Raw genomic sequence first — 18,882 nt, forward strand, 5'->3', positions numbered from 1 at the left:
ACTGATCCAGAACAGTCAAAACTAAAACATTTTCTAGTAAAACTCTTGGTTTTTAAAGATAAGGAAAAACTCCTTTGAGCATCCAGATAAAAAGTACTAGACACTTATAAGGAAAAGAAAATTAGATTGGCATCAGACTTCTCTACAGCAGCATTTTATGCTAGAAACAATGATACAGCATTTTCAAGATTTTCAAAGGGAAAATATGATCCAAGAACTTTATATCCCCTTATATTGTGTTCAAGTATAAAGGCTGCTGACAAAAAAAATGTGAACATGAGCTTTTCCTGAGGAATCCACTAAGCAGTGGTTCTCAAACTTTTTGGCCTAAGAACTCCTTTACATTTTAAAAATTACTGAAGACCCCCTCCCCAAAGAGTTTTTGTTTATGTGGATTATATCTATCAATATTTACCATATTAGCAATTAAAACTGAGAAATTTTAAAATATTTATTCATTTGAAAACAACAATAATAAATCCATTAATTATTAACATGACATGAAAAATAACTATATTTTCCAAAATAAAAACAATTTAGTGAGAAGAGTGGCACTGCTTTACAGTTTTATAATCTGTTACTATCTGACAATGGAAAGCAGCTGGGTTAGCATATCTGATTCTACATTCACTCTATTGCAATATGCTATTTTGGTTGAAGTGTGTGAAGATCTGGACCCATCCAAATATGTAGTTGGAAAAAGGAGTAGTATTTTAATAGCCTATTCAGATAATTTGAACATTTTTTTTTTTTTGGATACTATACCAAAATTCAAGAAGTGGGAGTTTATTAAAAGCTAGTTGCAACATGGGATCTGACACCATATCAATGAACATGTAACATTTTACATTTAGAACTGGTCATTTGGGCCTGCCCTGTGGCTTAGAGGTTAAGTTCATGCGCTCTGCTGCTGGCGACCCCGGTTCGGATCCCAGGTGTGCACCAACGCACCGCTTCTCCAGCCATGCTGAGGCCGTGTCCCACATACAGCAACTAGAAAGATGTGCAGCTATACCATACAACTATCTATTGGGGCTTTGGGGGAAAAAAATAAATAAAATTGTGGAACTGGTCATTTGGAAAATATTGGCTTACTGAGTTATGCACATTGACATATTTTGTTATACAATATTAAATACTGACACACTTCATTATACAATATTTAAAAATCACTTTTGTTAATATCACTATCTCATCAGAAAAGTCTTTGAGTATTGGGAAGCTGTCAGGCTCACAGTTGCAGATATAAGTTTTCCAAAATTCTAATTTTCATCTGAAAGCTTGAATTTTATCATTGGCAACAAATACTGTCACTTGTTTTCCTTGAATTGATGAGCTCATTTTGTTTATTTTTGAGAAAATGTCTATCAGATACTCAAGTCTGAATAACTATAGTTTGTTTGTTAGTTCTTTTAAGTAAAAATGGTGTTCCATAAAAAAAGTGATTAGTTCAGCTCATAACTCAAACCATCACATAAATGATTTTCCTAAATATAATCTTAATTCTACTTAAATATTCTGGGTCATGTAAAAAGGAGAAAACTTTCAAAAAATTTTTATGAAATGAACTTAACATTGATATCAAAAAGTGATAAAGATTGAACACACACAAAAGAAAACTACAGAACAGTCTCACTTGTGACTATTGATGCAAAAATCTTAAATAAGATATTAGCAAATAGAATCCAATAACAAATTAAAAAAAGTATACATTATGTACAACCAAGTGATGTTCATTATAGGAATGAAAGGATGGTTAAATATTAGGAAACCCATTAATATAATTTATTATAGTAATATTTCTAAGAAGAAATATCATATAACCATCTCCACAGTTGCCAATAAAGCATTTGTCATAATTCATATGCATTTCTGATTTAAAATCTCAGCGAAGTAAGAATCAATGGATAGTTCCTTAACACAATTAAAAGTGGTGTGTGTGTATGTGTATGCAAAGCTAACATGTTTTTTAATGAGGAAACACTAGAGGCATGCTTGCTGGTTAGGAATGAGACAAGAATGCCACTACCACTTAACGTGGTATTGAACATTACTTTAAAAGGAAAAGATAAAAAAATATCTTTTAGCAGATTATATTATTGTATAGTTGAAAAATCCAAGAGAAATCTATGGGAAAACTACTATAAATAATAAGAAAATTTAGTAAAGTAACAGGTTGTAAAATTAACGAAGAGATATACAGTAACATTTCCATATTCAAATAATAACCAATTAGAAGATATAATAGGAGAAAAGACTCTAATTAAAATAGCAACAAAGAAGATAAAAATGCTTAGGCAATAACATAACAGAAATATGCAAATAGATATGAAGAAAACTTTAAAACATTACTGAAAGGGACAAGAGTCAACATAAACAAATGGAAAAGCAAGTCTTGTTTTTGGATAGGAAGAGTCAATATCCTAATGATGTCAATTCTCCCTAAATTAATTTATAAATTTAACATGATCCCAATAAAAAACATCAACAAGGTGTCTTTCTGGAATTAAACAAATTGATTATAAAGTTCATATGGAAAACTACCAAACAAACAAACAATATCCAGGAAAACCCTGAAAATTTTTAGTGTCATGTGGGGTGGGAAGCTAGCCACACCGAGTATTAAGACATATTATAAAGCCTCTATAATTTAAAAAGTGTAGTATTGGTGCATGGATAAACATACAGACCAATAAAATAGAAAGTCCAGAAATAGAATCATGTATATTTGGAAATTTTAATTTATGATAAAGGTGAGGAATTCAATGAGGGGGAGGCATTGAATTTTTTAATAGAGTTGGGACAACTGGATAGACATTTGGAAAAATATAAAATTGGGTCTGTATCTCACATTATTCACTAGGATAAATTTCAAATGGGTCAGAAATCTAAATATAAAAATGAACCATACAAGTACTGGAAGAAGACAAGGGTGAATACTTAAAACCTAGGAGTGGGGGAGATCTTCCTATGATCAAAAATCTAGAAACAATAAAAGAAAAGACTGATAAATTTCACTACATAAAAATAGAAGAAGACCTTTTGCATGGCCAAACTCACACACACACACAAAACCTACCACAGACGAAGTCAAAAACGAAGTGACAAGTTGAAAAATAATATCTTCCACCTAAATCACAAAGGGCTAATAGCTTTAATATATAAAGAACTTTTTAAAAATGAAAGCCAATAACTTGATAGACATTTGAACAAAAGACATAAACAGTTCACAGAAGACATAAAAATCGCCCTTGAACATATTAAAAGATATTTAACCTCACTTTTAATGAGATATGCAAGTGAAAATTCCATCAAAGTACCACTCTCCATCTATCAGATTTCCAGAAATCCAAATATTTCATAACATACTTTGTTGGCAAGGTTATGGGGACACAGGCACTCTCATATATTGCTGGTGAGAATGCCAAATGGTACTACTGCTCTGCAGCAAATATGGCACTATCCAGGAAAATTACATATGCTTTTATCCTGTAATCCAGCAATCCCACTTCTAGGAATCTGTCCCAAAGATACACTGCCAAAAATATGAGATCAATTATGAACAGTTATTCTTTGCAGTAGTATTTATAATAGCAAAAGATTTATAACAACCTAAGTATTTATTTATCAGTGACAAATCACAGTTGAATATTATGCAGACGTAAAAAGGAATGAGAAAGATCTTGATACATAATTTGAAGCAATTTCCAGAATTTATTAAGTGGAAAGAAAAGGTAAGATGGTTACATAATATACAATTATTTGTTTAAGAAAGGAGGAATAGAGATATAAATCAAAAAGAAACACTAGAAGATTAAAGAGAAATTACTAAAAAAGGTTACTTACAGGAGTAGGAAGGGAATGTTGTAGAGGTGACAATAGGCAAGGAAGACTCCCCTGAATTTAACTTGTTATATAATTTTGTCTTTGGAAATCTAATTGTTTTACATATTCAAAAATAGAATTAAAAAGCAATTCCTAAAAATTGGAGGGGAGGAGACTGAAATAAATGAATTTAACTGTACATCAGATTGGTGACTTTTTAAACAAGTTTATTGAGCTAGAATTGGCATATAATCAACTGTATATATTTAAAATGTACAGTTTGATAAGTTTTGAAAATATGTATACACCCTTGAAACCATCACTACAATAAAGGTAGTGAAGATATCCATCATCCCCAAAAGTTTTCCTCTGCTCCTTAGTAAACTATCTCTCCTAACCCTCCCCACACTTCTCTCCCCAGGTAACCCAGGTACTTTCTATCAATACAGATCGTTTGCATTTTGTAGAGTTTTATATACATAGAATCATTTATACTCTTTTCTGTCTTCTTTCATTCAGCATAATCATTTTGAGATCCATCCATGTTGTTGCATTTGTCAATAGTTCTTTCATTTTTGTTGCTGAGTAGCATTTCATTGTATGCATATACGACAATGTATGTATATACACTTGTTTATCCATTCATCTGTTGAGGGACATTTGAGTTATTTCCAGATGGGGGCTATTACAAATAAAGCTGCGATAAATGTTCATGTACAAGTCTTTTTTTGGCATATGCCTTCTTTCCTCTTGGGTAAATACCTAGAAGCTGAAAGTCTAGATGATATAGTAGGTGTGGTAGGTACATGTCTAACCTTTGAAGAAACTGCCAAAATTGTCCAAAGTGGTTGTACCATTTTACATTCCCATTAGCAATGTATGAGAGTTCCAGGTTCTCCACATTGTTTCTAGCACTTAGTATTTCCATTCTTTTAATTTTAATGATTCTAATAGGTGTGTAGTAGTACCTCATTGTGGTTTAATTTGTATATCCCTAATGACTAACAATGGGGAACATCTTTTCATGTACTAATTTGCCATGTATGTATGTATTTTTGGTGAAGTATCTGTTAAAATCTTTTGCCCATTTTTAACTGGGTTGTTTATTTTCTTATTATTGATTTTGAGAGTTCTTCATATATTCTGAGAAACTCCTTTATCAAGTATGTGTCCAGTCTGTGGCTTGTCTTTTCAGTCTCTCTCTCTTGTTTTGTTTTTTTTTAATTATTTTTTAAGATTTTCTTTTCTTTTTCTTTTTCTTTTTTTTAATTTTTTATTTGTCTACTCTTTTTTTTTTTTTTTTCCTGTGAGGGAGATCAGCCCTGAGCTAACATCCTATGCTGATCCTCCTCTTTTTTGCCGAGGAAGATTGGCCCTGAGCTAACTTCTGTGCCCATCTTTCTCTACTTTATATGGGACGCCGCCACAGCGTGGCATGACAAGCAGTGTGTCGGTGTGCGCTGGGAGTCTGAACCTGCAAACCCCGGGCCGCTGAAGCGGAGTGTGTGCACTTAACCACTTGCACCACCAGGCCGGCCCCTTTTCAGTCTCTTAATAGCGGTTTTTGAAGAGCAGAAGGTGTTACTTTTGATGAAGTCCAATTTATTAATTTGTTCTTTTACGAGCACTTTTGGCTGTCATATCTACAAAATCTTTGCCTAATCCAAGGTCACAAAGATTTTCTCCAATGTTTTCTTTTAGAAATTCCAAAAATGTAAACTTTACAGTTTTGGGTTTGCATTTAGGAATGATTCATTTCAAGTTTATTTTTCTATATGGTTTGAGGTATGGATTAAAGTTCTTTTGTGTGTATATGTGTGTTGCTTTGTTTTTGTTTTTGTCTTCTGCTTATGGATATCCAATTGTTTCAGCATCATTCATTGAAAAGATTATCTTTTCTCAACTAAATAGCCTTTGTCAAAATCAGTTGTCCATAAGAAAAGAATTCCATTTACAATAGCATCAAAAAGAATAAAATACATAGGAATAATTTAACCAAGGAGATGCAAGTAGTTTTCTACTTAAAACTACTTAATATTGTTGACAATACTACCCAAAATGATATACAGATTCGATGCAATCCCTATCAAAACCCTAAAGGTGTTTTTTACAGAATTTGAAAAACTCATCCTAAAATTCACATGGAATTTCAAGGAACCCAGAATAGCCAAAACAATCTTGAAAAGGAGAATAAAATTGGAGGACTCACATTCTCCAATTTAAAAACTTACCACAGGGACCAGCCCCGTGGCTTAGCAGTTAAGTGCACCCACTCTGCTGCTGGCGCCTGGGTTCGGATTCCGGGCGCACACTGACGCACTGCTTGTCCGGCCATGCTGAGGCGGCGTCCCACATACAGCAACTAGAAGGATGTGCAGTTATGACATACAACTATCTACTGGGGCTTTGGGGAGAAAAAGAGGAAAAAAAAAAAAGGAGGAGGACTGGCAATAGATGTTAGCTCAGGGCCGATCTTCCTCAGCAAAAAGAGGAGGATTGGCATAGATGTTAGCTTAGGGCTGATCTTCCTCAAAAAAAAAAAAAAAAAGGAAAGAAAGAAATATAGACCAAAGGAATAGAACTGAGAAACCAGAAGTAAACCCTCACATCTATGGTCAACTGCTTTTCAACAAGGATGCCGAGACCATTGATTGGGAGAAATAACAAGTCTTTTTCCAGGGAAAAGTGCATATCCAAATAAAGAAGAATAAAGTTGGACACTTACCTTACACTGTATTAAAAAAATTAACTAAAAATGGATCAAAGACCTAAGTGTAAGAGCAAGAACTATAAAACCCTTATAAGAAAATATAGGGGTGGGGCTGGCCCCTTGGCTTAGCGGTTAACTGCATGCGCTCTGCTACTGGCGGCCCGAGTTTAGATCCCGGGCGCACACCGACGCACTGCTTCTCCGGCCTCGGCCACATCCCACATACAACAACTAGAAGGATGTGCAACTTTGACATACAACTATCTACTGGGGCTTTGGGGAAGAAAAAAAGGAGGAGGATTGGCAATAGATGTTAGCTCAGAGCCGGTCTTCCTCAGCAAAAAGAGGAGGATTAGCATGGATGTTAGCTCAGGGCTGATCTCCCTCACCAAAAAAAAATAATAATAAATAAATAAATAAATAAATAAAAAGAAAGAAAATATAGGGGCAAATTTTCATGACCTTGGATTTGGCAATGGTTTCTAAATATCACAAAAGCACAGGCAACAAAAGAAAAAATGGATGAATGGACTTCTTTAAAATTAAAAACTTTTGTGCATCAACAGAGCAAAAAGGCAACCCACAAAATAGTATAAATTATTTGCAAATCATATTATCTGTAAAGGTTTAATATCCAGAATATTAACAACTCAACAACAAAGAGACAAACAACTCAGTTAAAAAATGGGAAAATGACTTGAATAGACATTTCTACACAGAAGATATATGGATGGCCAATAGACACATGAAAAGATGCTCAATATCATTACTTATTAGGGAAATGCAAATCAAAACCACAATGAGATACTATTTCACACCAATTAGGAAGGCTATAATTTTTTTAAAAGGAAAGCAAGTGTTGGGGAGAATGTGGAGAAATTGAAACCCTTGTATATTGATGGTGGGAATATACAATGGTGCCTTTGCTGGAAAACGGTTTGGTTGTTCCTCAAAAAGTTAACCATAGATGGCGCAAGCGGTTAAGTGCGCGCGTTCCGCTGCGGCGGCCCGGGGTTCGCTGGTTCGGATCCCGGGCGCGCACCGACGCACCGCTTGGTAAGCCATGCTGTGGCGGCGTCCCATATAAAGTGGAGGAAGATAGGCACCGATGTTAGCCCAGGGCCGTCTTCCTCAGCAAAAAAAGGAGGAGGATTGGCGGATGTTAGCTCAGGGCTGATCTCCTCACAAAAAAAAAAAAAAAAAAAGTTAACCATAGGGCCGGCCCCGTGGCATAGCGGTTAAATGCGCATGCTCCGCTGCGATGGCCTGGGTTCAGATCCCAGGTGTGCACTGACGCACCGCTTGTCAAGCCATGCTGTGGTGGTGTCCCATATAAAATGGAGGAAGATGGGCACAGATGTTAGCCCAGGGCTAATCTTCCTCAGGAAAAGAGGAGGATTGGCAACAGATGTTAGCTCAGGGCTAATCTTCCTCACACACACACAAAAATTAAATTTTTAAAAAGTTAATCATAAAACTTATTGGTCATAACCATATGACCCAGTAATTTCACTCCTAGGTGTCTATCCAAAAGTAATAAAAACGGAGACTCAGATAGATACTTATACATCAGAGTTCATGATATTGGTGCAGCATTATTCACAATAGCCAAATGTGGAAACAACCCAAGTGTTCATCAATAGATAAATGAATAAACAATGTGGTATATACATACAATGGAATATTATTCAGTCATAAAAAAGAATTAAGTTCTGATACATGCTACAACATGAATGAACTTGGGAAACATTACCCTAAGTGAAATAAGCCAGAAACAAAAGGACAAATATTGTACGATTCCACTTACATGAAATATTTAGGGGGCTGGCCCGGTGGCGTAGAGGTTAAGTGCACGCGCTCTGCTGCTGTGGCCTAGGGTTTGGATCTCGGGTGTGCACCGACACACCACTTGTCAAGCCATGCTGTGGCGGCGTCCCATGTAAAGTAGAGGAAGATGGGCACGGATGTTAGCCCAGGGCCAGTCTTCCTCAGCAAAAAGAGGAGGATTGGCAGATGTTAGTTCAGGGCTGATATTCCTCACAAAAAAACAAACAACAAAAAAGAAATATCTAGAATGGTCAAATTCATAGAGAAGAAAGTAAATTAGAGGTTAGCAGGGACTGTGAGAAGGAGAGAATGGGGAGTTATTGCTTAATGGGTACAGAGTTTCTGTTTGAGGTGATGAAAAATTTTGGAACTAGGTGATAGCTGTACAACATTGTGATATCACAATTTTAAAAAGGATACCACAGAGGTGAGGTGCCCTTCTCATTACATAATGTCAGGGGGTGCCTGATAGCCACATGACTAATTGGTGATGTTAATCTTGATCAGTTGGTTAGGGTAGTGCTTGCCAGTTTTCTCCACTTTAAAGTTTAATATTTGCCCTTTCTATATTTTTTGGAAGCAAGACTACAAGTCCAGCCCAAAGTGGGGAGGAAGTGGTTAACCACCATCTCCTGTAAGGAAGAGTATCTCCATACATTATTTGGAATTCTTCTGTAAAGATTTGTTTCTAGTCCACCATTCACTTATATATTAGGTCATTTATTTATATCAGTATGGATGCATGTATACTTATTTTATACTTTGGATTATAATATAATACTATGCTATTTATTTTATTGCTCAAATTATTCCATTTGGCCATTGGGGAGCTCTCCCAGATTGATTCCTCTATCCTTTTGAAAATTTAAACATTTCTTTCATTTTTCATATTACAAGACGCTCCAGACTTATTTTGTATTTTCCTTTCCCCAGCTCTAAAATCAGACATTTCTCTAAGGATCTTTGGTTGCTTTTATTGGAGAAGGGTACTTTGAAACCAAAATCTGGGCACAAGGTGTGCTCATTACCATGGGGATGTCATTGCTTCTAGGCCCTCTCAGTGAACAGTACTAGGTAGTGTAAGTATGGGTACTAATTCATGTATACACACATATCTATCATTGTTTCTATTTCTTTATCTGCATGTGTATTAGGCTAAACATGAGTTCATACTGATGTCTCCAACTCTAATCCAGTACAGGGTTCATTTAGGCTCCCCTTCTTGCTTTCTTCCCCTCTTCTGTTTCTGACAGTGAGAGAACCCTGACTCCGACATCAATTATACGTGTACTTATTTGATCAACCCCAGTGTACATGTAAAACAGTTTCAGAATTGTTAATCCATATCCCGTGAGAAATAAATTCAGCTGGAGTACAGTGTTTATATACAGTGTGTGGACCTTTTTGGATGCTTGAAGAAATTTGATTATGGGCTGGATATATTAGTTGATACCAAAGAACTATTGTTAATTTTGTTGGGTGTGATAATGGCCTTGTGGTTATGTAAGAAAATGTCCATATTTTTAAGAGATGCTTACTGAGATTTGTAGGGATGGAATGATGTCTGGACTTTTCTTTAAAATACTTCAGCAAAGAAGACAAAAGAAATAGAGGGAGTGGAAAAGGATAGATAAAGCAATGTGGCAAAATCTTGAATAATTGTAGACTGAGTAATAATCTAGGATATGAGAGTTCTTTGTACTCTTCTCTCTACTTCTGAGTATGCTTGCAGTTCTTCATTGTACAAGATGATTTATTATTTTAAATCATATTTATTTTTGATAGGCAAATCATTTACTTAGTGAAAATTAAAAAGATATCAAAAGACATAAAACGAAAAATTAGTCTTCCTTTTCCTGCTGTTCCCAGCTACCAAATTCTCATTTCCAAAGGACATTGATAGTGCTAATGCTTGTGTATCTTTCCACAGATCATTTATATATTTATAAATAAATGCATATATTTATATATATTCCATTTCCCCCATACACAAATGATAGCATACTTTATATTCTGTTCTATACCTTTTAAAAAAACGTTTAATTTTATAATTTCGGATTTACAGAAAAGTGCAAATATAGAAGAATTTCTGTTTACTTTAATCCAGATTCCCCAAATGTTAACATTTTACCACATTTGCTTTGTTGTTCTCTCTGTTATTAGTTTTTTCTGTTCCATTTGAGAATAAGTTGCAGACATAATGCTCCATTACTCCTAAGTATTTCAGTGTGTATTTCCCATAAACAAGGACATACTCTTCCATAAACACAGTACTATTATCACAATCAAGAAATTAACATTGATATGGTACTACTATCTAATCTAGAAACCTTATTCGAATTTCACCAGTTGTCCCACAAATGTCCTTTATAGAAAGAGAAAAAAATGTTTTTTCTCTCCAGGATCACATGTTGCATTTAGTTGTCCCTTAAAAAATAAGTAAAAACCAAGTTTATAAATTGGAAAATGAAAACCCATCACCCCTGACTCTATTCCCCAAAGATAAACATGGTTGACAGCCTATATATAAATCTTTCCAGAACTTCTTTCAATGCATATGCTAACACACAACACACATATATGTTATATACATTAAACAAAAATGTGATATTATGCATAACCTCTAAGATTTGTTTTTAGTTAATATTTCATTTTTATCTTTATATATGCATCTTCTTTTTAAAGCTTGCATGATTTGATTAATTATACCTTAATTTAATGAATCAATTCTCTATTGATGGACATATAGAGTGTTTCTAATTTTTAACTATTGCAAAAACATGCTGTAATAAACATCTTTATTCATTTATCTTTGCCCACCCATGCAATTATTTCTAAAAGCAACTTTCTAGATGTGAAAGTGTCCCTTGAGTATACACATTTTATAAATATTTCTTGAATCCATCATCTTTCCATTTTACCACCCTTGCTTTCTTTTAGTCTCTCTTAATTCCTTGCTTTGATTACTCTGATTGCCTCCTAACTCCTCCCTGCCTCTGTGTTTGCCCAACTCCATTTCATCCTACCACTGCTGCCAGGTCCAATTGCTGCTCTGCTTAAAACTGCCTGACACTTTCAAGACAACTTACGGAGCATAGCACTCAAGCTCTTTGTGATCTACATTTCTTTTTGCACCTCTCAGCATTTGGTCAAAAGCACTGTGCACTTCAGTCACGTTGAATTTAAATCATGCGCTCTCTGTGTGCCTTTATGCAAACTGTTTCCTTTGCTTGGCATGTCCTCCAGATTAACTTCTATTCGTCCTTCCAGACTCAGCTCAGATATCACTTTCTCCAGATGCCTACTCTGGCCTGCCCACTGAGGGGCGCTCCCTGAGCATCTTTTGCCTGTCTCTATCATGGCCCTTGTCTCACGGTGTTATAATTGTTCACTCCTCTCTCTCTCTAACCAGACCGGGACTATAGCTTCACTTTGAGATTACCAGTCCTTCCACGGTGTCTGACATGTAATAGGTGCTCAGTAACTATGTGATAAATGATGGAATAGGAAAGGAAATTATCAGGGAGAATCTTACCTGGCTTCCAGATCCAAGTTAGCACACTCAAACAGGAAACACATGTCAACAGGAAAAGAGAAATTTAGGGATGAAATGAAGAAGACTGGTGGTTATGTAAAGTTGCCACCATTGGGGGGCCGGCCCGGTGGCTTAGCGGTTAAGTGCCCACGCTCTGCTGCTGGCGGCCCGGGTTCGGATCCCCGGGCACTCACCGACACACCGCTTCTCTGGCCATGCTGAGGCCGCGTCCCACATACAGCAACTAGAAGGATGTGCAACTATGACATACAACTATCTACTGGGGCTTTGGGGAGAAAATAAATAAAATAAAATAAAAATTAAAAAAACAAAAACAGATCTTTAAAAAAAAATTTTCTAAAGTTGCCACCATTGGGTACTATAGAAGGATCCATCTGGCAATTAAATCTTTCATTCAACAGGGATTTCCCGAGCAAATGCCACTGAACAAGCACTGTTCTAGCCACTGGGAATATAGGAAGGGAGAAGATAAGTCTTCGCTCTTGTAGAGTTTGTATTCCCCTGGGGTTCTAGCAGGGCAATTTTATCTAAGCTCCTACTGAATCCCAGGCACAGAGCTAGGTGGGGATAGGGGATGGGATACGAAAACAAGAAATTTCATCTGTCCCTTCAAAAAGGCTGCGACCTCACAGGGAATCCAAATGTAGATACAATTATACACACTACAAAGCAGAATATGTGGTCATTACAGAAACATTAATTCACCCAGTCGACAAATATATTGAGCTTCTATATCACGTACCAACTGTACATGGTAACAGATATGGCTCTTGCCTTCAAGGCACTTCCAGTATAGTAGGAGAAAAAGACATGTTTTTAAAAATCTCACAAATAAATACATAACCATTAAGTACATTAAGTACTGTCATAAAAGATGAAACACCAGGAATGATAAGAGCATATAATTTGGGAAGGCTTCCCTGAGGAAGTATGGAATACTGTGAGCACAGAGAGAAAAGAGAAATCAGATTATCCAACGAACCTGAAATCAACAATCCAAAGAGGCTTATACACCCCTATGTTCATCACAGCATTATTCGCTATAGCCAAGAAGTGGAAGCAACCCAAGTGTTCCTCGACTGATGATTGGATCAAGAAAATGTGGTATATATGTATACAATGGAATACTACTCAACCATAAAAAAAGACAAAATCGTCCCATTTGCAACAACATGGATGGACCTAGAGGATATTATGTTAAGTGAAATAAGCCAGAAAGAGAAAGACAAACACCGTATGATCTCACTCATATGTAGAATATAAACCAACACACAGACAGAGAAAATTGTATTGTGGTTATCAGGGGCAATGGGGGTAGGGGGGGTGGGCACAAGGGGTGAAGGGAGACGTGTATGTGGTGATGGAGAAACAGAAATGTACAACCAAAAATTTCACAATGTTATAAACTATTAAAACATCAATAAAAAAGAGAAATCAGATTGATTTAGGCAGGTTTCCTAGAGGAACAGGTATTTGAATGACCCTTAAACAAAGTGAAAGTTTCTCCTGTAGAGGTGGAGGGAAGGGGCATTCCAGGCAGAGAAAAAGCACTAGTAAACTCATCAGTCTGGGAAACTACGGGGTGGTCCAGTGTGACCAAAGGGAAGAATGAATGGGATATCAAGAGGGATGGTGAGGAAAAGTAGACGTTATGGAGAAAAAAGCTGGAGAGATGGACTGAAGCCTCTATACAGGAGTTTAGACTTCATTTTTTAAGCTAGTGGTTCCCCCAAGCAATAGGCAGATCCACTGAATTAGAATCTGAGAGGGAATTTTGTGGGTAAAATGAAGATCAGCCATTGCATGAAGTTGCCACCAGAGGGTACCATAGGAGAAGGTCTACCTGAGAAATTATTGAGCACTTCCCCTGTGCCAAGGATGTATTTTAAAAGTTCCTGGGCTGGGCCCGTGGCTTAACGGTTAAGAGTGTGCACTCCGCTACCGGCGGCCCGGGTTCGGATCCCGGGCGCGCACTGCTGCACTGCTTGTCTGGCCATGCTGAGGCCGCGTCCCACATACAGCAACCAGAAGGATGTGCAGCTGTGACATACAACTATCTACTGGGGCTTTGGGGGAAAAATAAATTAATTAATTAAAAAATAATAAAAAATAAAAGTTCCTCAGGTGATTGTGCTGCTCACTCAGCCAGCCTTAGAGACTGCTGCGTTATACAATGGAGAACCATCAGAGGCTTTTGAGCTGGCTAGAAATATGATCAACCCCATATTTTATAAAACATACCTCTGGGGACAGATTGAAGGGATGGAAGGTCACAGACAGGGAGATTAGTTGGTAGGCTATTGCAGTGGTGTTATTGCCCAAGTTGGGGGTCTTCTGCCCACCACAAGACATGCCAATAGTCAAGAGGCAAGGTGGTAGGAGAGAAAGGACTATTTATTACAGCTTGCTGGCAAGAGGGAAGATGGCCAACTAATGTCCAAAAAAAAAAAACCATCTTACAGAACAAAGATTACAGGCCAGTTATGTACGGGGCTGGCCTCCGGGTGGGAGAGGCATCTGGTCTCTGGGTGGGGGCATCCATCTGACCTCCAGGTGGGGCAGACATCTGGTCTTAGTTCCTAATCATCTTTTGTTTTACTTGATAGGCATCAAAGACCAGAGCAACTCCCTACACCCTGATCTTTTAGTTGTCCTTGACTCTTTGCCCGGGGGTCATCACATTCCTAAGGAACTCAAGAGAACAAAGTTATCAACTTATAGCAGCTAGGAGGTGCCATAAAATCCACAGAACATGTCTGGGCTAGTTAGTCAGAGGTCATTCAAAGTTACAATAGGGTTTCTTTTCTACAATATGGCTTTCCTTACACCAACCTTGTGTTGAGCTGGTATCAGTGAGACAGGAGAGGGATGAGTGGTTCCGGAATAGGGCAGGAGCCAAGGGGTAGGAAGAAGATGACAACTGTGAGGCAGTTTTCAGAGACAGAACCAACAGGACTTGGTGACCAATTGGCTATGGGGCTACAAAGGGAGAGAGAGGGAGGGAAAGATGAAGGTCTCAGGCTTGGGTGATTAAGAGCATGATACTATGATAGCATGATGCTAGCCATGGCTGGAAACTGGGAACACAGGAGGAAGAACAGCTTAGTCTGTGAAACTGAGAGGAGTTTGGTTTTGAAGGCAGTGATGGATATGACCCAATGGAGTTAATACCAGGGCTCAGAGCTGGGGCCTGTATTCTCACTCTAAGCATCCTTTCTGAGTATGTGAATTGTAATTTTTTGAAAGTTTTCTTCTGCTCCTTGCATCATCTATGTTTGTTATTGTCTATGGCTTTCATGCTGGAGCTTTCCTCAAATGTTAGTGATCCTTTGTTGGGGAGATCAGGTAACTATGCTGTCCCTGGACTTTGGGAGGAAAGAGAAAGATCTAAAGTGTCTGTATCTAAGGTCCTTGTATTAGTTAGGGTTCTGCAGAGAAACAGAACCAGCAGGAGATGATAGATAGATAGTAGAAAGATGGATGACAGATAGATAGGGATATATATTTATATATACTCTTGAGGGAGAGAAAGAGAGAGAGATTTATTATGACAAATTGGCTCACACCATTATGGAGGCTGAGAAGTCCCAAGATCTGCCATCTGCAAGCTGGAGACCCAGGAAAGCTGGTAGTATAATTCAGTCGGAGTCCCAAGGCCTGAGAACCAGGGAAATCAATGGTTTAAATCCCAATCCGAGATCTGGAGAAGATGAGAGGAGATGTCCCAACTCAAGCAGGAAAACAGGAAGCAAAAAAGGGCCAATTCCTCCTTTCTCTGTCTTTTGCCCTATTCAGGCCCTCAACTGATTGGATGATGCCCATTCACATTGGGGAAAGCAATTGGCTTTATTAAGTATACATTTTCAAATGCTAATCTCATCCAGTAACACCCTTGAAGACACACCCAGAAGTAATGTTTAATCTGGGCACCCTGTGGCCAGTCAAGTTGACACATAAAATTAATCATCACAGTCCTTGAGGTCTTTGAAGGCAGAGGATTTTTGTTCACCATTATAGCCCCAGGATCTAGCACAGTAAACAGTTGATCAATATTGGCTGAATATATGAATGAAATTAATTGAGCACACCCAGGTATATGTAATCCAATTTCTATTAGAATTTCTTTCTCTATTAGTCTGATAAATTGTGTAGTATTGAAAATTTCCTAAAAGACCACCTTCTCTTACTGTAGATTTTATATTCTATATCAGTGATCTCCACACTATAGCCTGGCAAGTTTCAGGTGATTGGGTCCATAAATTTTCACCCAACTAAACTTTTGTATTTCCCTCCCAACTTTGCTACACATTTCTGGAGATCACACTTAATTATCAGGATTTAGTAAGAAAGCAAGACGAAATAAAACCATATTTTAAAAAGTTTGTCTTAAGAAGAACAATTAAAAGCATAGCTATCACCAAGATATTTGGCCATTTACTAAAGTGGGGAATACTGGAGGAAGAGCCCGTTGAAAGGAGCATGCCCACTCTGGACTTACTAAATTTGAGATGCCTATTAAACAGAGACATCAAGTAGACAGTTAGATAGCTAATTCTAGAGTTTATGAAAGAGATGAGGGCTGTATCTATAAATTTGGGAAATATTAGTGTGTAGATGCTACTGAAAGTCTGAGGACTAGATGAGATCACCCAGGTAGTGAGGGAGGATAGAGAACAGGAGAGGTTGGGAAGAGAAATGGATCCATTGGAGGAGCCTGAGAAGAGGCCAGTGAGGTAGAGGAAAGCCAAGAGAGTAGATGCCCAGGAGCCATGCTGCTGTGAGATCAATAAGATGAAGACTGAGAAATGACCGCTCGACTGGACCGTGTGGCGGCTAGTGGTGAGCTTCACAAGAATGGATTCAATGAGATGATAGAGATGAAAGCTTAAGTGTAGTGGATTCAAGCATGAATGGAGGTGAAGAAGTGAAAACAGGAGAGTGGAGAAGTTGAGTGGCAGCTGAAAAGGAATGTAGAGTCAAGGAAAGTTCTGTTAGGTTTTTTTTTTTTAATGGGAGCTAATACAGCACATTTGCATGCTGATATAATCCAGTAGAGAGTGAAAAAATGACGATGCAGGGACAGAGGAATAATTGCAAGAGCAAAGTTCCTGAATAGGTAAGGTAGGACAGGGAAGAGAGTGCACAAGTCAGGGAGATACATAGGATCACATCCATTTCCATAGGAGGGAAGGCAGAGTATGTGGGGAAAGCTATGGGGAGATTGAGAGATTAACGGTTGGAGGATGTGGAAGTTCTCTTCTGCCTATTTCTATTTTCTCCATGAAACAGCAGGCAGGAGACCAACTAGAAGTGAGGATTTGGAGGATGGTGTTGGTTCTCAGAGAGAAGAAAGTAAATGGAAGAGTCAGTTGACTACAGGACTGTGATAGGATTGCTGGGCAGTGTTGAGGGCCTGCTTGAGATTTGTGCTCTATGTGAAATGGTCTTCAAAGTCAAACCTTTGATCACATTTTTCTCCTCTTTCTACAATCCACCCCCTCTCCAGGAACTGAGGGCTACATGTTATTACAATTAGTTGGCACATCAGTTCATCGGTTATTATTTAATTAATTTATCTATTATGCATTAATGTACATCACCATTTATTCATTCATTCATTCAATCACATTCATTGAGAGCCATACCTGGCATATTTTAGGGGCTAGGGGTACAGCAGTGAACAAAACAAGTTTCTGACCTCAGGGAACTTATCTTCCACATTCTAAAAAATATGAGTTCTCATCTTTGGTAAACATAAATCCTCAGTGAAAACCAATCAGGAAGTGGAAGTTTCCATACTCAAGTACTCAGAACTGGAGTTGCCTAAATCCTTAGAAAGAAGAATACCAAGACCCCATGGCAGATTGGGCCCAGCAAAGGAGGTAAGGACTTGCTGCCTGCCTCTTTATTTCTTTCCCACTAGTCCTGGCCTGGCTTTGTGGAATCTGGCCAAGTGCAGCAGACAGAAGAGTAATCTGCTGGAATTTTTGTCTCTAGTGTCAGAGCAAAATTCATCATTCTCTTCAGAAGAGCATGAATTAATTGACCATCATAACAAAACAGAGTCTGCTCCATCCAAATTCCCAGGACTGCATAAACCCTAGAAGATACAACTTCCTTTGAACATATGAATATGTCCAAGAGGCAAACAGAACACACACTAAAAAGGACTTATTAACTATGTCTCCTCATGTCATCTTCCTTTCTTTCTTTCTGACCCATTTGGCTTTTTTTTTTCTTATTTCTTTCCTCTTTGCTCACTAATTTTCATCTGCTTTCCTTTTTTTTTTTTTGTGATGAAGATCAGCCCTGAGCTAACATCCATGCTAATCCTCCTCTTTTTTTTTTTTTCGCTGAGGAAGACCGGCTCTGAGCTAACATCTATTGCCAGTCCTCCTCCTTTTTTTCCCCAAAGCCCCAGTAGATAGTTGTATGTCATAGTTGCACATCTTTCTAGTTGCCGTATGTGGGACGCGGCCTCAGCATGGCCGGAGAAGCGGTGCGTCGGTGCGCGCCTGGGATCCGAACCCGGGCCGCTAGTAGCAGAGCGCGCGCATTTAACCGCCAAGCCACAGGGCCGGCCCTGCTTTCCATTTTTTAATGAAGTAAAGGCTCCTAGAACCACTAGCTCAGGAAGCCACTGTTTGGCAGTGGTTGCTGAGATTCTAGAAAGAAAGTTGGCTTGAATTGACATCAGGGTTTGCTTCTGACTCCGGGCATGTAGGTGTGAGAAGAAGACAAGTGGAGTGGGAGCATGGACTGTGAGTTCCCTCTGGGAAGAGATGGGGTCCTCTATTAGTGACCTCAGATTTCACAGCTCTGTTATAAAGAAGAAGAAGAAAGTGCTTGTCTATTGGGTGCAGAAAAAAAAATCAAGAATAGAGTGAATAAACTTTGTGCTCTATTCCTTTGCATTAACAGATACTACTTACCTGTTGTTTCAAAAAGGGAATAGTGGAACATG

The 18,882-nt window shown here is 38.0% G+C and overlaps 1 protein-coding gene across 2 annotated transcripts in view; it reads right to left on the reverse strand.

Moving 5' to 3' along the window:
* RNF212B (ring finger protein 212B) overlaps window positions 1–15,665 on the reverse strand; it is a 47,189-nt gene extending 31,524 nt beyond the window's left edge. Inside the window, exons 1-2 of one of the 2 annotated variants that reach the window (XM_058540936.1) lie at window positions 15,485–15,665; window positions 8,343–8,604 (exon numbers count right to left, since the gene is read on the reverse strand). Coding sequence is in view for 1 of the 2 variants with exons in the window: in XM_058540935.1 (XP_058396918.1) it covers window positions 15,483–15,487 (5 nt within the window). In the remaining variant the exon portion in view is untranslated. Of the gene's footprint in view, window positions 1–8,342; window positions 8,605–15,482 lie in introns of both variants that reach the window. The other variant, XM_058540935.1, reaches the window with a different exon arrangement.
* Window positions 15,666–18,882: the final 3,217 nt, after the last annotated feature.

The sequence above is a fragment of the Diceros bicornis genome, chromosome 5 (assembly GCF_020826845.1).
Source record: "Diceros bicornis minor isolate mBicDic1 chromosome 5, mDicBic1.mat.cur, whole genome shotgun sequence".
Lineage (NCBI taxonomy): Eukaryota > Metazoa > Chordata > Mammalia > Perissodactyla > Rhinocerotidae > Diceros > Diceros bicornis.